The following is a 21,043-nucleotide window of genomic DNA, read 5'->3' on the forward strand; positions in this document are numbered from 1 at the left end:
GACCACCTTGGCTGGGCTGGGATGTCACACTTAATTCCTCCCCACCATGAGGAGGCTAGAATGTCTCAATGCACCTGTCCCACTCCCCAGTCTTCCAGGAAGAGAATGGCTTCCCAGGTCAACCCACATAGGATCCTCAAAGTGGGACCTTTCTCTTGTACCGGCTCTAACCCCTTCCAGGTGGCGCCACCCAAGACCCGGCTCACAGGCACTTCCAAGATTTATCACCCGGAGCTGCAGCCTGGGAGCAGGTGGTCAGCAAAGCTCTTCCAAAATTCTCCCCAAATCAGCCCCCCAGGGCTGATCTGAGCCTTTCAAGAATCCTAGCACATATGCCCATAAAACAGAACCAATGCTGTCAGTGTGATACTCTACGGTGCAACTCTGGAGTTTATATTACAAATTGCTGCTCGTTTGGCTCATTTGATGACTAATTTATGTGATGGCGGAAGCTACTCTACAACATGTAATGAGGCATTTTCACTTCAAAAGTGGTTTTGAAGTGGTCTATAACTTTCCAGGAAGTAAACTTAAAGTTATGTCACAATTCAACTAAGACTTGTCTGGACTCCTAGCACTAAAGCAGACATAATAGGAATTCCCACCCCCGTTCTTTCCTTACACCATGACTCAGTCATAAATGTCAACTTCCCATTCCACCATCCCAAGTTGGGAAATGGAAATACATTGTGTAAGTGGGTTCTGGGATCCTGTGGATCCACAGAGTTGATAAGCTCCGGGTACAGCAAGAAGAACCACAAGTCTGCTGTGAGGTGAGCATGTATGCACTCCAGTCTTGCTGTTCAATGGCTGTGTGACCTTGCCAAATCACCTTACCTCTCTGAGCCTTCAGTTTCTCTTAAAAATAGAGTCAATGGTTGCACACGGTGCTGCACACCTGTAATCCCAGTGAGTCCAGAGGCAGAGGCAGGAGGATTTCATATTTGAGACCAGCCTCAGCAACTTACTTAGACTGCATCTCAAAATAAAAATAAAAAGGGCTGGGGATTGGGGATAGGGTTGTGGCTCAGTGATAGATACAGCACTTGCCGAGCATGTGTGAGGCACTGGATCCAGTTCTCAGCACTGCATATAAATAAATAAATTACAGAGGTCCATCAACACTGGAAAAAAAATTAAAGAAAGAAAAAGGGCTGGGGATGTAGCTCAGTGGTAAAGCAGCCCTGGGTTCAATCCCCAGCACTGGAAAAAATGGGGTTTATGATTTCAAATTTCCAGATGCTGTTGTAAGAATTAATTGGTCAATGTCTGAGTGGTAGATATAACAGTTATCCTGATCTGATCATTACACATTACATACATGTGTTGAAGTGTCACATCGTACCCCATGAATATGTATAATTGTTATGTCAATTAATAATTAAGCATTAAAAAAAAAAAAGAATTCTAAGTGTGGTAAGTAGTGCTTTGGAAAGCGCTTTGTAAAACTCACTCCCGTGGAGGCTGCCCAGCCCGAGGATGAACAAGCCAGACAGGCAGGAAGCTCTGGTCCAGGGCACTGTGTCTCTCGGTCATGTCTACCTTTCCTCCTTAGCTCTCCCCTTCGGAGGAACACAGTCTTTTTTTTTTTTTTTTTAAAGAGAGAGTGAGAGAGAATTTTTTAATATTTATTTTTTAGTTATCGGCGGACATAACATCTTTGTTTGTATGTGGTGCTGAGGATCGAACCCGGGCCGCACGCATGCCAGGTGAGCGCGCTACCGCTTGAGCCACATCCCCAGCCCCGAGGAACACAGTCTTACTCCTTTCCCAGAGAGCTTTCAGATAGTGGCCACCCGTGGCCAGGACCCTGGAAGCTTCTCCAACAGGCCTCCCAGGCCTCTGTGCCCATGTCTCATCAGACACAACTGGAAGCTCTTCCTCTGTCCCCCATCCTGGTCATTTTTTTGTTGGATGAGCTCCAGTTGGCTACGTCCTTTTGAAGAGTGTGTCTAGAAGGAGACCCAAAACTTTGGAAGAACCAGGCCAGCTCAGGGAAGATGGAGCCACTGCCCTCTTCCTCTTTCCCTGCCTCAGACTTGGGTGACAGCCACTCAAGTTCCTATTTGCCATTTTTAGTTGCTCTGACTCAGATTTTTGCTTCCTGTTGAGTAAAACCTTATCTTTCACTGCGGCTGCATCATGCATTGACTTAAATATATGCAGTATCCATTGGAACATGACCCATTCCTCTACACACACACACCTACACACGTTTGTACCAAGGGGTTCCTCATCCAGATACAACCAACTGTGAATCCAAGATATTGTGCTAGTAATGAACGCACACAGACTTTTTTGCTGTCGTTATTCCCGAAATAAACTATATGACAACTATTTTGCTAACATTTACATTGTATTAGCTATGAGAATCTAGAGATTTTTAAAAATATACAAGAGGGTGTGAGTAGGTTCTGGGCAAATACTACACCATTTTATTTAAGGAACTGAGCGTCCTTGGATTTTGGTATCCTCTTAGGTCCTGGAACCAATTCTGCATCAATACCAAGCAACAATTATGTAGAGCACATCATGTGAGTATTGGCTGTCCTCATTAGATGATTTTTTTTTTTTTTGTACCAGGGATTGAACCCAGAGGCACTTAACCACTGAGCCACATCCCTAATCCATTTTTGTATTTTATTTTAAGACAGGGTTTCACTGGGTTGCTTAGGGCCTCGCTAAATTGCTGAGGCTGGCTTTGAACTCACGATCCTCCTGCCTCAGCCTCCAGAGCTGCTGGGATTACAGGCATTCGCCACAATGCCAGGCTGTTACGACGATTCTTATTGGTCAGGCACAGGAAGTTGGATGTGATTCCAGACAGGAGTTACAACAGGAGCAAAAACCAATCAATCAGGGAACTACACACATCTGGTGTTGCTGGAATGAAAAGTTAAAAGAGGGGCCAGAGTTGGGGCAGACACAAGAGGAGAGGGTCAGATCAAGGAAGATGATGTCCATGGAATCAGGACATTAGCCACAGAGGGATGCCATCGAAGCAGGGATAATCCGATGAGTATCTCAGATGGTTCCATCTGCTGCCGGGTTGAAAGATGCCTTCAGTCATCAAGACAAGCCCAAAAGTGGCCGGTCCAGTAGAAGGGGCCTTGCAATGATCCAGGCAACGCTGATGAGGCTGGAAATGGAGCAGCAGTGATAATAATAATTGAAAGGGGTTGGATTTGATATATATGTGTGTGTGTGTGTGTGTGTGTGTGTGTGTGTGTGTGTGTGTGTATTAATTGGTAGGACTTGGAAACTAATTGGACTATTGGAGAAAGAGAAGCAATGAAGCCCGTGATTCTGGCTTAAGTGCCTGAGTGGAGACAGGCAGCCAGGTTCTGCATGAACTGTCTTTTATTTTCTCTCTTCTGCCACTTTGATACCTGGGACCTTGCTGACTCCAGAGGACTATACCTCCCAGAGCCACCCAATTTCTAGAGATGGGAAACAACTCACCCCAGGCACAATATTCAAATTCAAAGGAATCATTTCAGAGCCCCCACCCCAACCACCGCCTTCACCAGACTCTGACTCTGGCCATTGCCCAGCTGTCCCCATCACTCAGGCCACGTTGTGGACAACCACGGACAGCTCCCATGTCCCAAAGCCTGTGAAATGATTCAAAATAACCAAGCCTAAGCCTGCTGAAGACCTGGCCCATTTCCTTCTTGTGGAAACCACAGTCAAAAGCTCTTTCCCGTTGTCCCTCCACCACATATATTCTGCCTCCTGATCAGCCCAGGCCCTCCCACTGGTGACCCCATGGCATGGCATGCCCCCTTCTCCTGGGATCAGTAAAGGTAACACACTATCTTTTCAATGACAGTTATCTCCAGATCTTTTGGTCTTTCCAGCCCTAAATAGTAATAAAACCTAAGGCTGGAGATGCAGCTCAGTGGAGAACACCTGTCTGGCATGGGCAAGACCCCGGGTTCCGTCTCCTGCATCCACAAAACAGTGTATACAATAATAATAAATAAAACCTTTATTAAACAACAATAATAAAACCTATTTTAAAACAGAGCTCCTGGATGATACATAATGGTCCCTAATGAATGCTATGTTGTCCCCTCCCTCTGGTGGGTCATATGACTTCTTTGGCAATGGGACATTTGCAAAGGTGATATAAGCAAAGGTGTGGAAGGTGCTTGCACACAGGTCCTTTCCTCTCCTGCTTCCTGGAGACCACCCGATGAAGAAGTCCATGCCAGTCCACTGGAGGATAAAACCATATGGACCTTGCATGCACAAGGCCCTGGGTTCAATCCCCAGGACCAAAAAAAAAAAAAAAAAAAAAAAAATCACATGGAGCAGAGACAGAAAAGTCATCCCACTAGCGCAGCCAGTCCCCAAACAACCTACCGGATGACAACTGACACAAGTGTGAATCCTGGAGAGATTAGCAGAAGAAATGGGCGTGCTTGTAATCACAGCAATTTGGGAGACTAAGGCAGGAGGATTGCAAGTTTGAGGTCAATTTAGCAAGACCTTTTCTCAAAATAAAAAAAAATAAAAAAATTTGAAAGGACTGGGGATGTAGCTCAGTGGTAAAGCACCTCTCAATCCCCAGTACTGGGGGTGGGGGAAAAAAATCACCCAACTGAGCGCAGCCAGTTGGTAGTTCAAACCAGAAAGTTTCAGGTTGTGACAGCCCCGAAAGTCTGGTGTGCAGCAAAGACCTGCTGGACAGGTGTCTTGTCAAGACACATGCTCAACATTCTTGAAAGAAGAACATCTTCCTGTTCCTAACACCACAGGAATTTGGAAGAAGTTCTTTCATTGATAGTCTATGATCCGGGAAGTGCAAGTGACCCTCCTTCCAGGAGTGGGGGAGTAGTGGGATCCCTCTCTCCACCAGAGCCAGCAGGGGCTGCCAAGTTGTGGGGACAGCATCTAGGCCTGAAGCAAACCCAATCCTGCAGCCTTGGGCAAGGAATAGAGCTAATAACAGTATGGTAGTGGGTGGAGAAGGAGCCAGATACCCCTGCGATGTTAGAGAAGTTGTATCAGGCCGGGTCCCTGGAAAAGAAAGGGAGCACCCTTAAAAAGTCTAAGGAGAAAGAATTAAGGGTGATCCAGAATTAAGGAGAACAAAGGAGAAAGGGAGGGAATGGTGGCGCAGAGGAGCTGTGACAGTGGGCTAGCAGGCAGGAGCCCTCGCTGGAGAGGAGCACAGATGCTGGGGATCTATAGAGCTGGGGCAAGATGGATGTGGTGGATCTGAGAAGCAAACCATCACTCTCTAGCACAGAGTGAAGCATTTGTTTGTTTTTCAGAAGTCTATGTGGCCTCCAGTCAAATGTATGCATATCAAAGGATTTGTAACAAATGATGAAAAAGGGCTGAACATTGGTGGTGGGGGCAGACAGGAAACCTGGATCCAAATCCTAGTCCTCTAGCTTCCCACTGATGACCCTGGACAAGTTACCTCACTTGCCAGCGCACCTCTAATGGAGAAAGAATATTCCACGTGTCTACCTGAAACAGCTGTTGATTGCCCAAAGCACTTTTCAAATGAGAAGTGCTGAAATAGACCTTGATGATTAAGGAGTTAGAGCGCAATCCTGATTCCTTAGTCTCTTCAACTGAATCCCTGCCCCACCTCGCGCCGTCCCTCTTCAGTCCAACCAAAGGAGCTGACCTCGCTGTCCTCTTGGCCAATTACAGGCGCCCCAGTGAGAGGACCGAGTTCTGGTTGTATCTCTGCCATCTAATTATATTACCCAGGGAGCCTGCTACGCTGTTCCCTTTGGTATACTGGGGTTGAACGCGGATAAGGGGGCGTGGTGCGAAAGGGCTCTGTGGGCCTCAAAACACAGTGCTCCTTAGGCATCTAGAGCCGGGATGGCGAAATCAAAGCCCCTGCAGGATTAATGGAGCTGGAAAAGCAGCCCCCCCGACCTGTGACTAGTTCTCCAAGGCTGCCGCCCCAGCCACAGAGTGGAACTACATTTCCCGGCATCCCGCGCGCCGGGAAGGGCTGGTCGGCGCCACGAGATTGGGCTGTCCTGGAGGGAGCCGGGCTTCCGACCGGCACTTCCGCTGTTGCCAGGGGAAACAGCCGCAGCGAGGCGGAAGAAGCCGAGGGCCGGCTACCTGTGACCGGGTGGAGCGCGGGAAGTCTGGCCGCCATGGCGGCCTCGGGGCCCGGGAGTCGCAGTTGGTGCTTGTGTCCCGAGGTGCCATCCGCCACCTTCTTCACGGCGCTGCTCTCCCTGCTGGTGTCCGGGCCCCGCTTGTTCCTGCTGCAGCCGCCCCTGGCGCCCTCGGGCCTGTCTCTGCGGTCCGAGGCCCTGCGCAACTGGCAAGGTGAGCAGGGGCGGGGCCGGACCGGGCGCCGATCCCCGCTACCGACTTCGCGCGTCCGGGGACTCCAGCCCCAGACCTCCCCGCCAGCCTGTCGCTGCCTCCGTGCGCGGCGTGTTGCTCCCACCTCCAGCACCGCCTCCCGCCTTCCCCGTTTCACGCCTTCCCTAGCCTTATCCTCGTCATCACCCTTTCCTACCCGAATTTGCTCCTTCCCGGTAGTCGCCAGACTGGCTGGGGCTCCAAACTCATTCCTTGATGACAGAGGTGGTTTTCTCTCCGCTCCCATTTCATACCCACACCCACGTCTGCCAAGGGCCAAAGCCCCACCGAAAAATGATCTCTTTCCCTTCATCGCGACACCTGAGCATTGTCTGTTGCCACTCTTATCAATGTCCTGTCCTCTGGAGGTTTGGAATGTCTTTTTTTTTGGGGGGGGTGTCCCAGGGATTGATCCCAGGGGGGGCTTTGTCACTGAGCCACATCTCCAGCCCTTTTTAATATTTTATTTAGAGACAGGATCTTGCTGAGTTGTTTAGGACCTCGCTAAGTTGTTGAGGAGCTCCTCTTGCTTCAAGCGAAGGAGTTGCTGGGATTTATGGGCATGCTCCACCACCGCACGCCTGGCCTGGAATGGCTTCTGCGTAGTTTATATCGCAGTCCTGACTCCTAAAGCCCAGAGCTTGGGCCTGGGTGGCTTTTTTTTTTTTTTTTTTTCCCATGGGGGAGAATAATTTTGCAGACCAACTAAGTATAAAAATCAGTTCATAAAGACATTCCTAGTCTCCCCTTCTTCCTCTTTTTCTGGGAAGGAATAGAAGAAATTTGTATGGCTCTTGTTGTTTTGCAATGTACACTCCCATGCATTAATCTCATTTAATCCTCAGCGATTCTATGACATAGACCATATTAAACTGACCATTATTTAGATGAGATTGAAGCCTAGTGCAAAGAATCAGAGCTGTTAAAAGTCATACGACTGAGATAGGAACCCAGCTTTTTATTTTTATGGGATGATAGTTTGGAAATAGAGCCTTGGGATACATCGTTCCCAAATCATATAGAGTTGCTTCTAGAATCTTTTCACATTTATACTTGGAATTTCAGTTTCGGAAGTACTCAACAAATAATGAAGTACTCTTCAGATAATGAAGCCTTCCGGAGACGGCCTGACAGGTATATGGTTCCATAGCCTGCTTCCCTGCTCAAAACTGAAGCTGTTCCCTGCACCCTCCACCCCAGATACACACGGCACCTCCTCAGATAGAAGCAAAAAGCTAGCCCCCCCTTTTTTTTAGTTCACAGCTTCCCAATTGTGGGGTTCATGGATGTAGGATCATCAGTCATACAAGGGACCTTTGAAGGCCTCCAGTCGAACCTGTTACTTTGCAATGAGGAAACTAAAGCCTCGAAATTGACTAGCTCATACAGCCTGGTTGTGATAGAGCCAAGATTCCACTGAAGGTCTTAGGACTCCCAAGTCACTGTCACTTCAGCTTAGTGTGTGGGCCTGCAGTGGTGTAAAATACATTAGAGATAACCATGTTTAGAAAAATGAGCATGATTCTTTGCTGTCTTATTGCACATAAACCATTATTCTACCTGCAAGGCTTTCAAGGAAGATGTCTGATTTCTATATTATTAATGCTAGCTTTATAATCCTTAGAGTTGCAAAATAATTCATGGTCCCTTTTTTCTTCCTCTGAACAGCCACTATGGAAGGAGAGGTCAGGATTACAGCTGAGGAGACTGGCACACAGAGTGTTAAGTGACACCCACTCAATCACCCTGAAGCTGTTACAATTAATTAACCCTCAAACTGCCCAGTGAGGTAGGTCAGTATTAAAATCTAAAAAAGGATTATAAAGCACTTTAAAATTCAGAGACTACTCCATGACAAAAAGTATTTTTTTCACACATGGAAGTTGGTTTCCGACCTTTTCCAGGTCTGGGAAGAGCAGGGTTTAGACATTCATGCCTCTACTTTGAGTCTTGGGTCCTCCGTTGTTGTCCCCACTGCTTATCACTGCTTTTCAGTGGCTCTCTGGGGCTTACTTTCCCTTTCTTAGATGGCTTATCACCTGGCTTTCCCACCCGCGGGCCTCTAACTCCGGTTCCTTTTCAGTTTACAGGTTGGTGACCTACATCTTTGTCTATGAGAACCCAGTCTCCCTGCTCTGCGGTGCTGTCATCATCTGGCGCTTTGCTGGCAATTTTGAGAGAACTGTGGGCACCGTCCGCCACTGCTTCTTCACCTTGATCTTCGCCATCTTCTCCGCGATCATCTTCCTGTCATTTGAAGCTGTGTCGTCACTATCAAAGCTGGGGGAAGTGGAGGATGCCAGAGGTTTCACCCCGGTGGCCTTTGCCATGCTGGGAGTCACCTCTGTCCGCTCTCGGATGAGACGGGCCCTGGTGTTTGGTGTGGTGGTGCCCTCGGTGCTGGTGCCCTGGCTCCTGCTGGCTGCCTCTTGGCTCATCCCCCAGACCTCCTTCCTGAGCAACGTCTGTGGCCTTCTGGTCGGGCTGGCGTGTATCCTTCTAGAAGGGAATTCAGAGAGATGCCAGCCAAGGGGGGACTTGGGGGAGCAGGTAGATAGTCTTGGGCTCAGACATAGGCAGCCTAGGCTCTGGCTGCAGCTTTGAGATCCCTGGAGCCTTGGGCTGGTCACCTCCTCTGTCCAGCCCAGGATTTCCTCACATAGTCATCTCCTCGTGCCAGCTTAGCCTAGCCCTGCCAGTTGGCAAAATATACTAAATTTGAGGGTTTTTTTTCCTTGAAAACTTAGGTATAAACCTACATTTGATCAATTATCATAAGAGTGTTCATTGGAAGAGTCTGAGATACCCAAAAGCTGGAGATATTCATGAAAGGGATAGGAAACATTTGGTTTGTAATTTTTTTTTGCGTTTCTGAGAATAAAACCCAAGGCCCCACACATGCTGAGCAAGGACTCAACCACTGAGCTACACCGTTAGCTTCAGATTTCTTTTTGTTACTGTTTTTGTTTGGCTTGATCTTTTTCTCAGGAAAAACAAGGAAGGAAGGAAGGAGACTTTCACTGTAAGCATAGTTAAAATTTAGAATAAGCTTTCCAGCTTCTATATTTTGGCAATCAAGCGAAAGAAATCTATACTACAAAGTGGAGTTTCTTTTATAAACATCAAAATTAGTGGGGTTGGAAAAGAAAATTGGGGGTTACACAAGATATAAAATCTCTCATAATTCTGTGTACTAATAAGAGAGGTTATGTAAAAGTATTGGTAAGTGAAAGCTCTTATTTTTTAAATTTCATTGATTTTAAACTCATCCTCTAATATTAAAATGGAAATGATATAAACTCTCCTACGAATACTACTTTAGCTACATTACACAAGTTTTTTTTAATATTTATTTTTTAGAAGTAGTTGAACACAATACCTTTATTTTATTTATTTTTATGTGGTACTGAGGATCGAACCCAGGGCCTCGCATATGCTAGGCAAGCACTCTACCGCTGAGCCACAGTTTTGATATACTGTGTTTTCATTACCACTCAGTTGAAAATAGAATTTTCTTTGGAATTTCTTCTTTGATCCATGGGTAATTTATAAATGAGTTGCTTAATTCAAAATATCAGTGGTTTTTCCAGACTTCTTTTTGTTATTTTCTAACTTAATTTCATGTAGGTACAGAACATTCTTTTTATGATTCTGACCCAACATTTGGTATGTTGGTGACTATTCTTGAAAAGAACATGGGTTCTGCGGCTGGTAGACATGGTAGTCTGTGTCTCTCAGGTTGAGGTCTTGCTTTCATTTACGTCTTCTGTATTCTTGTACTAAACCTACAACTCTAACTGTGGGTTTGTCCATTTTTGCCTTCCAGTTGTTTTGTGCATTTTGAAACTCTGCTTCAGATGAATATACATTCAGAATTATATGTCATCTTAATAATTGATCATTTATCATGAGGAAATTGACTCCTTTTATCTCTGGTCATATTCTTTGTCCTAAAGTCTGTGTTGTCTTATATCAATGTAGTTATTCCAGCTGTTTTACTGTTAGGGTTCATGTAGTGTATTTCCTTCCTTCCTTCCTTCCTTCCTCCTTCCTCCTTCCTTCCTTCCTTCCTAAAATGTCTGTGTACCAGGCGTGATATCACAACTTATAATCTCAGCTACTTGGCTGAGGCAGGAGGATCATTCCAGGACAGCCTGGGCAACTTAAAAAGGGCTAAAGGTGTAGCTCCTTGGTGGAGAACTTGCCTAGCATGTGTGAGGCCCTGGGTTCAATCCACAGTGCTGGAAAAAAAATTGTCTTCATATTTAAATCCTATTTCCTATGGGTAGCATGTTGGTTCTCCAGTCTGATAATCTCTGCTTTCAAACAATATGTTTAGCTCGGGCTGGGGATGTGGCTCAAGCGATAGTGCGCTTGCCTGGCATGCGTGCGGCCTGGGTTCAATCCTCAGCACCACATACAAACAAAGATGTGTCCGCCGAGAACTAAAAAATAAATCTTAAAATCCTCTCTCTCTCTCTCTCTCTCTCTCTCTCTCTCTCTCTCTCTTTAAAAAAAAAAAAAATATGTTTAGCTTATTTACATTTAGTGTAATTATTGATATGGGCAAGTTTAAGGCTACCAGCTTGCCATTTGTTCCATACTTTCCCTCTCTTCCTTCCTTTAATTTCATATTTTTCTAATTATAGAATTTAATCTTCTTTCCTTGTTAAGTGTACCTTTGTTTAATTTTTTTTAGTGGTTACATACAGTATATATTTTATCATAAACGACTTTTGAAGTATCGTGCCACTCCATACACAGTGTAAGACCTTATACAAATACAACATTATATTCTCCTTGCCTTCTTTTCATCCTCTGTGTTCTTGTTGTCATGTTTTATTTCACATGTGTTCTAAACCTCACAGTACATTGCTATGACTTTAAATAGTTAAATTGTTCATATTTTTAATTAAAAAAGCCATCAGACATTGACCCACATATTTATTTTTTTAGTTCCCCTTTAATGTGGATCCAAGTTTCCATCTGCTATCATCTTCCTGTGGCCTGAAGGAACTTCCTTTGACATTTCTGTTGGTGACAAACTCTGTCAATTTTTGATGTCTAAAAATGCTTTCATTTGCTACATACAGGATTCCAGCCTTTTCTGGTCTCCTGAGACTCCTCTTTTACTTTTAAAGATGTCATTGCATTATTGTCTGACTTGTTCTCTCCTTTTTTTGGTGGTGGTGCTGGGATTAAACCCAGGGTTGTACACACTGAACCATATCCCCAAACCCAAGCCTTTTAATTTTTCTTTTTTTTTTTTTTTAAAGAGAGAATGAGAGAGGAGAGAGAGAGAACTTTAATATTTATTTTTTAGTTATCGGCGGATACAACATCTTTGTATGTGGTGCTGAGGATTGAACCTGGGCCGCACGCATGCCAGGCGAGCACGCTACCGCTTGAGCCACATCCCCAGCCCTTTATTTTTCATTTTAAAACAGGGTCTCCCAATTGCTCAGGCCGGCTTTGAGTTTGCTATTATCCTGCCTCAGCTTCCCAAGTGCTGAAATCTCAGGCGTGGGCCTCTTCGCCCAGCAGGCTTGTTCTGTTTCTGATAAGAAATTGGTGAGTCATTTTCATTGTTCCCTTTGTGTGATAGTCCTTTTCTTTCTGTCTGATTTCACGATTTTATCTTTATCAGTAGTTTTCAGCTATTCCTTTTTTAATATTAACATGTATTAATTATACATATTAATGGCCTCAGTGTGACAGTCCCACACACGCACACGGCATGCGCTGAAAATCCAACCTCCCTTTTCCCATCTTCCCTCAAACCTCCAGACACTGTCTTGGTTTTTCTAGGAGTGTTCTACCACTGAGCCTCATCCCCCAGCCTTTTTTATTTTGAGACAGGGTCCCACTAAGTTGCCTAGACTGGCTTTGAACTTGGCGATCCTCCTGCCTCAGCCTCCCTGGTCACTGGGATCACAGGCATGGCCTCTGCGCTTGGCCCTCCCAGCTATTTAATTCATGATGTAGCCTCAGGAGGATGCATCATTGTGTTTTTTCTCCTTGTGGCTCATTGATCTTGAATCTGAGAAGAATTTTCTTGGATCTATGACAGAATTTTCATCAAGTCTGAAAAAAAAAAATTATTGTTTTTTGAAAATTTTTCCCATCCTCTTTCTCCTTTCCTTCCAGTTAAACATGGTTAAGTACTTGCTGTGCTCAGGGTCAGCAAGGCTCTGTCCCCGCCCCCCCCTTTTTTTTTCTCCAAGCTTTTCTCCCTTTACACTTCAGCCGGGCTACGTTCCGATGCTGTGCCTTCAGGGTCAGTGCCCTCTGTCGTATCTGACCTGTGGTAAACCTGTTCCACCGTGTGTTTCCATCTCACATGGATTTCGGTTTGAAAGTCTCATCTGATTCTGTTATCTAGTTTTTTGTTTCTGTATTGAGATTCTTCACGGATTCCTTTATTATGTATTTTTAAATACTCATGTATCTATAATAACTTTTCCGATCCGTGTCTGCCCCTTCTGAATCTGGTTATTTCTCTTGATTCTCCCCCTGACTTTGAGCCCTATCCCATGCTGCTTTACATGTCTGGCAGTTTTTATTTTAAATTAGACCTTCAAAAGCTAAATACTGAAGGCTGGATTTCACTGTTGTTCTGGATTTTGTTCATGACAGGTGGTGAGTTTACTTGAAGATTGCTAGAAACCTGAAGTTTATAAGCTCCTTTAGGGAAATTGCAGGGTATGCTTTATTCAGCGAGTTGCTGTGCCTTGTGTTTGTCACTGTCTTTTTGAAAGTCTCCTCTGAATGTCCCAGGTGCTCTGCGAGGTCTCTGTACTCTGTCCAGTTGACCTTGAGCATGTCCCTGCCTTGTCCAGCTCCAGGAATTGTTAGCCTGAGGCCTTCCGTCATCATTCCCCAGTGGCAGCCCTTGCTTGGCTTGAGGAGTCTCGGCTTGTGCGCCTTCATGTTCAGCCCAGGTTCAGGGGACTCCTGTGCCGATTTCTGAAGCCCTCCTCGCCCTTACCCTTACCTGCCATTCCCAGCTGCTTCATCCTCCCAAACTCGTAGCTGCCTTTGTGGCCCAGAGCAGTCGTTGTGCCTGTGCTGCAGTTGGGAAGCACCTCTGGACAGAAAGCCTGAGGCCTGGCTCCCGTTGCTTACCTCCTCTTACATCCCAGTCCAGCAGCATCCTCCAGAGGGTGGAAGCCGTTGTTCGAGGTGTGGGTCCTAGCTGGCAGCAGTGCGTAATGGGAGGCCAGGTAGATTGCTTCATCTGAGTCAGAAGCAGAACTGAATCTTGAGGTGGTTCTGAAGCCAGCAGCCAAGACAGCTTTGCTCTTTTTGGTTATCACTTGCCATCAGCACTTGGGTACGCGTCCTCCCTGGAGGGACGGAGAAATGCATAGCAGCGTTTTTAGTTGTCCCAATAAGTAGGGGGGTGATCAGTGACTAGGATTCTAAACGTCCTCTGAAGAGTGAGGGGCTGGAGATACAGCTTAGGTGGTAGAGTGCCCGCCATGCATGCACACGGGTCTGGGTTCGGTCCCCAGCATACACACACACACACACACACACACACACACACACACACGAATAAATAAGGGCTGAGTCTTTTTTTTTTTTTTTATATTTATTTTCTAGTTTTCGGCGGACACAACATCTTTGTTTGTATGTGGTGCTGAGGATCGAACCCTGGCAGCACGCATGCCAGGCAAGCGGGCCGCTGCTTGAGCCACATCCCCAGCCCCAGGGCTGAGTCTTTGTGGCTGTGTAGGCAGAGGTCCTGACACAGACCAGATGACAAAGACATTCTCGGGTCACTTGGAATGGTGACAGCGTATGGGGTTAATGCTGCTAAAGAGGCTCATAGAAGCACACGTTAAAGCAGGCTGCCCCCCTGTTTAGGGCAAGGTGTCATCCCTCTGAGGAATATTAGGACAGCCCTGTGGCTCCTGCCACCACAAGGGCAGGTGGTGAGAAAGCTCAGGATGGGGGACGGGCTGGCAGAGGGAGGGCGAAGCATTAACTCCCAGACTCTGAGAGCAGCCTGGGCTGTGTCCCAGGCCGCGTCCCCGGCAGCCCTGTCGCCTCTCTGTGCTTCCTCCACTCTCTTAACCCGCCCTCCCAGATGGCGTCACCTACTGCCACTCCATCGACCTCTCGGAGCGAGTGGCGCTGAAGCTCGACCAGAAGTTCCCCTTCAGCCTCATGAGGAGGGTCTCCGTGTTCAAGTACGTCTCCGGGTCTTCAACCGAGAGAAGGGCTGCCCAGAGCCGGAGGTCAGTTACAGCACCCGTCCCCCTGGCTCCTGCAACCCCTCCAAGGCCGGCGTGGCCTGAGGGGAGTGCGGGGGATGCAACCAGCCTGGGAATGGGTGCGCAGCCCAGCGTGCCTGCCTCCCCCGCGTGACGCCCAGGGAAATAGAAGAAAATGGGCTCAAAGACCCGAGCGCTCTGGCTGCTGCCCCACCTTCTGGAGAAGGGAGTGGCTTCTGAGGACACTTGCCCATAGTCCTCAGTGACATGTAGAGAGATCAGGTGTGAGCGCCCCCAGCCAGTGTGACATGTTTTAGCACTCAACAGGTCACACTGAGCTATGGCGGTTGGCCCAAATGAGGTAGGGACAGCCCGTACAGCCGACGGGGTTCTGAGGACAGACTCAGCCTGGGGTCTGGAGGGTTGTCCTTGACCACCAGCAAGAGCAGGTGAGGCTGCTGTCCCAGGCCAGCCCGTGCGTTCTCCGGGGAAGCCAGGCAGGCCACCCACTCCTGGGGCTGCTTCGTTGTCACAGAGGAGGCCACAGAGCGCATGTGGGTTCCTGTGTCTCCAGTCCACACCCAGGTCTCCTCCCACCCCTTTCCCCTGTTCACACTGCCCTGCCCCCTGGGTTCTTCGTGGTCTTGTCCCTGCTGAGACTCCACAGCAGAGGACTTGACCTCTCCTGCCGTGGTCCCCCGGAGACAAGGAACTCTCTAGGAAGCCGAGTGCTCTGTCGGTGACCCACATCCCCTCCTCGCTGCCTGGATGCGGGTCTAGTTGACTTGGAAGCTGCTCCTTGGGGTTCATTCCAGGAGGTGGCCCCAGCCTGCGCTGGCCCTGGCAGGAAGGGACGGACACCAGGAGAGAGAGAAGCACAAACCTGCCTTTTTGCTTTGGGCATGTAATCCCTGGCATCTGACTCAGGGAGAGACTTTATAGAATGAGCAAGTCCCAGTGACTTGGGAGGCTGAGGGAAGAGGATCACAAGTCCACCGGCAGCCTTGGCGATTTAGTGAGACTCTCACCAACTTAGTAAGATCTGTCTCAAAATAAAAAGAGCTGGGCATGGGACTCAGTGGTAAATTGCTCTTCCGAGGAAGGTCCTTTTTTTTGTACTGGGGATTGAACTCAAAGGCACTGACCACTGAGCCACACCCCCAGCCTTATTTTGTATTTTATTTAGAAACAGGGTCTCACTAAGTTGCTTAGGGCCTTGCTTTTGCTGAGGCTGGTTTGAACTCGCAATCCTCCTGCCTCAGCCTCCAAACCTCTGGGATGACAGGCATGTGCCACTCCCATAAGACTCTTGAGAGGGCTTTAGGGTTTGGGGTGCCAACTCCACCCAGGGAGGGACTCCCTTCTGTAATAGCTGACACTGGTCACCAACCACAACTCATGCCCATGGAGGACAGCTCAATGACACTGTGCATCCCTAGTACCAGGTCTGATCCTGCTCCAGTATGACAGGCAGACAGGACAGGGAGAGGTTGTGGCCCTTTCTGTTCCTCACATGACTGGGGTCCGGTCTTCATTGCCAGGGCCTGCTGCAGACGCCCAGAACAGAACGTGCCCCAGGCAGCCCAACAGTGGGTCATAGGTGACGGCGTGCGTTTGGTGGTGAGGCAGCCATTGGGCAGCTTTGTTTCCCTGGCTGCTCTGCAGGAATTTGTTTCTCACTTTGTTTCTGTTTTTCGTTGTTGTTTTGTTTATTTGTTTTCTTTTGTGGTGACGGGGATGGAGTCCAGGGCCTCACCCTAGGCCAGCATCTACCACAGGGCCACGTCCCCAGCCCCAAGAATCATTTAATTTCTTAATGTCATGTGAAGGGGGACATGAAGTATCCTGTACCTGAACTCAGGCAGCTGGTCTGCGGCGGGGTCTGTGACCTCAGCACACCCATTGTTAGAGGGGTTCCTGCTCCATGAGTTCCCTCCTGAGGGCCCAGGTAGGAGATTGACAGCAGGTGGGCTGGGCCTGGGCCCTGTGCCCTGTGCTCCCTCGGAGGCCACATGGTGGCGCTGCGCTCTGGGTGGAATTGCTGTGGGCTGTGACCTGGCCAGTCAGTCCCTCTACTGGTGGGTGAGCCGCTGCGAGGAGCCCCCCCCCCCCCCAAGCTCCATCTCCCTTTGGGCTGCTGCTCGCTGTTCGGGCCTCTGTTCTCTGAGATCAGCCCCTTTCCTCACTTGGTCCCCAGAATGACCTTCCCTCTCTTGTTCCTTTCCAGGCTGAACCCTGTGCCTGGCTCCTACCCCACACAGAGCTGCCATCCTCATCTGTCTCCAAACCACCCTGTCACTCAGATGCAGCATGCCAGCGGCCAGAAACTGGCCTCCTGGCCAACCGTCCCTGGGCACATGCCCAGCCTGCCCCCGTACCAGCCCACCTCCGGCCTGTGTTATGTGCAGAACCACTTTGGCCCGAACCCTAACTCCTCCAGCGTCTACCCGGCTTCTGTGGGGACCTCCATGGGGGTCCAGCCCCCTGCCCCCGTCAGCTGCCCTGGCACAGTGTATTCTGGGACCCTGGGCACCCCAGGGGCTGCAGGCTCCAAGGAGTCCTCCAGGGTCACCATGCCCTGAGAGAACATTTAGGGAAGTCACCTCACATCTCGGCCTTCCGAGGAAGGTCCTGTCAGCTGATTTTCTTGACAAAAACTTATTTATTGAATACCTCCTGTGCCAGGCCGTGTCGAGTACCTTGATACATGTCCGTTTCCGCCCCCTTCGTGCTCCCGTCGGCTCTGTGAAGTAGTTTGCACAGACAGAACTGAGACACTCTGTGACATCATGGGATCTGGTGGCCCTGGTGGCCCAGCTGGGGTTTCTCGCTCCTGGCTCAGGGCACCTCCCAGAGGACGTGGGAGGGAAGGGCAGCTGTCGGGCTGCTGATGGCTCTCCAGTGCCACCTTCCTTCCTGTCTCTACTCTGCACACGCTCTGTCCCCTTCAGTGTCCCTGTGTCTGTGCTGGGCAGCCCCCAGGCCTCTGTAGTAAATCTCCCCCAGTCATCTGCACCCAGCTACGGTGACCTGTGTCGTGTCCTTGACCTTTGTATAAAGAACCAGCCTCCAACCTGCCCATGGCATGTGGCTTCTTTGATCTGGCTAGGGAGATGAGATGGGGATTGGGGCCGTGGCAAAGAGGGAGAGGGACCAGGGTTGGGTCAGACCAATAACCATGCCCACTAGGTCAGGAGTGGGGACCCAGAGGAGCAAGGGGCAGAGGTGTGGGGAGAACTGAAAGAGTGAGGCGGATGGTTGGGCAACCAGCCCTGGGCAGCTGCAGGGCACCTCCCTGCTCCCAGGAAGGAGGAGGTGTGGCCAGAGCTTGGGAGTGGGGACCACGAGGAGAAGGGCTGCCAACAGGACCACAGACCCCTCAGTGGCACAGACACTGGCAGCGATGCCACTGGAGAAGCACCCAGCTTCTCTGCGTGTTTGCCAGTCTGCCGTCCGTGTCTCCCGTTGGCCAGGTTAACCCAGAGTCAGGAAGCAGGTGAGCCCGGGAAATGCTGGAGCAGAGCAGGACAAGGAGGGGGTGTGAGCTCATGGCCTGGCCAGCCCCCGGGACCCCCTCGTGGCTTCTGGTCAGTGCCCAGCTGGGCTCCTCGCAGCGGGCCAGGTCAGGAAGGTGTGCCAGCTGCACAGGCACGTTCATGGACATGACTCATGGCCCCACTTGTCCAGAAGCTAGATGGCCCACCTTGCTGACTTTCTGAGAGGTCCTGGGGAGGACAGGCTAGTCACAGCCCTGCCTGGGTGACTGCTAAGACCCAAGCCAGAAGAAGGTGGTCAGGACACCAGATCTGCTCTGGGAAGTAGGGCTTACAGCTCTGGAGCTGGTGTGGAGCAAGCCTGGCGGGGCCTGGCCTGGGCCTTTGGACTCTAGCCACACCCTGCACTTTGGCCTTAGTGGCCTGTCCCAAGCCATCTTCCTCTGCAACTGCTTGGAGTGGCAAGGTCATGTCCCTCCTTCCTCTGGCCTTCTGTGTGAACTGGCCGGCTGGAGCTGCAAAAGATGGGCCTTGGAATGGCCAGGCTGGGCCCAGAGGTCCCCAAGCAGCAGAGCTGTGAGAACCCTCGGGTCATTCAGCCTAGCCCTCCCCTCCCACCCTGGCGTCACTCCTGGGGCTGCAGGAAGCAGAGGTGGGCCACAAGCAGGGCCTGACTCCAGCCTGCCCCACCTGCTGCTCGGAGCCTGCTCTCATCTCCATGTTCCCCTGGACTTTTCCTGGGTCTGGCCACAACACGGACCGCCTTGGAGCCAGCTCAAAGTGGGACCATCTCTCACCCCCACGTGTGTTCTGGAGGACCTAGAAGGGATCCCAGGCCCCTTCCCCATTTGCCTGTCAGCGCTGTCCCAGGTCACAATCTATGTGCAGCTGCAGGTTGGGGCCAGAGGTGACATGGATGGTAAGCTGCATGTATACTGAGGGCCACAGCACGGGGCCTGCCGCTCAGTGTCTGTGCAGCAAAGGAATGAGCCATGCGCCCTGCCTAGGAAGGCTCAGGCAGGACTGTCACCCGTGCACTGAAAGCTGCAGTGGGATCAAGCAGCACTAGAGGAACTGAGGGGGCTCCTGCTCAGCCTGGGCTGGCAGCCAGGGAGCCTGGGCCCGTTGAGTACCAATCTCCCACCCTGCCAGGGAGGAGGGAGGCATTTGCTCCGGCCCCTGCTCACCTGCTCACCAAAGCCCTTAGACCCTCACCAGAAACCTCTCCCCGTCTGACCACCAGGGAGGCTCAAAGGTGCTATCAGCTTCCTCAGGACAACAGAGAGCAGCAGGCTGCCCTGTGATGCACAGATCTGTCCTGGGGCAGGGAAAGGTGCTCTCCTGTGCTCCAGGGAACTAAGCCTGGAGGGAAGCAAGCCAGGTGGGGAAGGCAGGTGTGGAGCCGGTCAGGAGAGGCGAGGCCACAGGGGGAGTCCTGTAGGAAAGGTGAGGCTGCTGGAAGTAATGGAGGCTGGCCCCAGGCAAGCAGTGAGCCAAATGCCAGAAATAGAAGTCGAGGGTACCAAGTGGCTCTGGTGCCCCAGCACATGTGGCAGGGCTGAGGCTGTGCATAGCTTCACCACCTGAAGTCTAGGTCCTGCCCAGAGGCTCCTGCTCCCCAGGTGAGCGGCCGGTGGAGGCCTGGAGATGGCTACAGGCAACCGATGCCTGGAGGGTGAGCTTCCTGCCAAGGAAAGTGTGGCCAGGTTGGGGGAGCCTGGGGTAGGATGCGGGGGCCCATAGAGACATCGCCCCTGGTCTGAGCTCTGACACATCACTCTGCCTGGACAACTGCCAGCGGCACCAGCAGCACCCCAAGCTGGACCTGAAGCCTGGCTCTGGGGGACCCTGTGCCACCTCCAGGACAGGTGAGAGGCTGCCTTGCTTCACAGTCCTACCTTGAGCTTAGAGCCAACACATGCGTGCACACACACACACACACACACACTTTGGCTGAAACAAGGTCTCCAGAGGCTGGCCTGTCACCCCTGCTGCATACCCCAGGGAGCAACGGCAAGGCCACTTGGGCCTCTTGGGGTGGAAAAACAGCTTCTTGCCCTCCGAGGTCACTGGGATGGCCCTGACATTCCCAGGGCCCAGCAGTCAAGCACACACACACACCCGGCCTGCATGGGCACCTACAGACACAAACACTTGACCTCACATATCTGGACCTTGACCCACAGGCAAATTTCTGTTCAAACAGGTGGGTACCCACCCTCAGAAATGCCTGTGTGTTTGAAGCACACCCACACGCTGTGTGGAACACACAGAGTCCTAAGCTTATCCGAACACAGCTGGTACCAACGCGCACGCACGGGCAAGTGGGGCTTCACAGGGTAAGTTTCCAGCAGGAGCCTCCGAACTCCCCCTCAGCCTGCCTGGCCTGACCCGGCCTCCTGCCTTCCCCCAAGCACGCAGGGTGGCTGGCCCTGTGTGAGATGGCCCAACAGCTGGCACCAGCTTCCCGGCATCTCTTCCAGGAATGGGTGTGGCCACTTGTGGCACATGAGGAGCGGGACAGCAGGACAACAGGACGGCCCTCCCCTCCCAACCACCTATCACATGAGGCCAGCAGTTCCACTGTCGGAGGGTCAGGGGCCGATGTTTGTCAACATAAAACAACAGCTCTGCTTAAGGAACTCAGAAGACAGCATCTTCTGAGCCAGACACGAGTGACCACGGCCCTGGAAGACGGGCTCAAGTCCCCTGAGAGCATGGTGTCCTGTGGAAGAGGTTACATGAACTTCTATAGCCACAGAACAAAGAAGGCCATAGACCAGCACGTTCACCAAATAACACTGGTGAGGGCATCAGACAGGGGGCACAGCAGAGCAGGGACCTCCGGGGCTTCGGAGGCTGCCCCCTCGTTATCTTGGCTTCCGGGTTGGTGGGGGCTCTAGGTCCTAGAATCAAGAGTCCCAGGATGACAGGTCAGATACAGAGATGGGGAGTAAAATGGCCACCAGGGACTAA

The 21,043-nt window shown here is 50.4% G+C and overlaps 1 protein-coding gene across 2 annotated transcripts; it reads left to right on the top strand.

Annotated features, from left to right (window-relative positions):
* The first annotated feature begins 6,092 nt into the window (after positions 1 to 6,092).
* Rhbdd2 (rhomboid domain containing 2) lies at positions 6,093 to 17,634 on the top strand. 2 transcript variants are annotated; one of them, XM_076840419.2, is made up of 5 exons: positions 6,241 to 6,315; positions 7,420 to 7,488; positions 8,438 to 8,845; positions 14,447 to 14,597; positions 16,801 to 17,634. In XM_076840419.2, the coding sequence occupies exons 2-5, from the start codon at positions 7,461 to 7,463 to the stop codon at positions 17,153 to 17,155; spliced, it is 942 nt and encodes a 313-aa protein (XP_076696534.2). In that variant the 5' UTR covers positions 6,241 to 6,315; positions 7,420 to 7,460; the 3' UTR covers positions 17,156 to 17,634. The 2 variants fall into 2 exon arrangements, with proteins under 2 accessions (XP_076696533.2, XP_076696534.2); XM_076840418.2 differs by lacking the exon at positions 7,420 to 7,488 and having other exon boundaries at positions 6,093 to 6,315.
* The last annotated feature ends 3,409 nt before the right edge of the window (positions 17,635 to 21,043 follow it).

This window comes from Callospermophilus lateralis, chromosome 19 (genome assembly GCF_048772815.1).
Source record: "Callospermophilus lateralis isolate mCalLat2 chromosome 19, mCalLat2.hap1, whole genome shotgun sequence".
Classification (NCBI taxonomy): domain Eukaryota; kingdom Metazoa; phylum Chordata; class Mammalia; order Rodentia; family Sciuridae; genus Callospermophilus; species Callospermophilus lateralis.

Bases quoted from the DNA above. Each gene is read 5' to 3' on its own strand.
- Rhbdd2 (XM_076840418.2), top strand. From the start codon at position 6,138: ATGGCGGCCTCGGGGCCCGGGAGTCGCAGTTGGTGCTTGTGTCCCGAG. The intron at 6,316-8,437 runs GTGAGCAGGGGC...GTTCCTTTTCAG, and splicing joins GGCCCTGCGCAACTGGCAAG to TTTACAGGTTGGTGACCTAC. The intron at 14,598-16,800 runs GTCAGTTACAGC...GTTCCTTTCCAG, and splicing joins AGGGCTGCCCAGAGCCGGAG to GCTGAACCCTGTGCCTGGCT.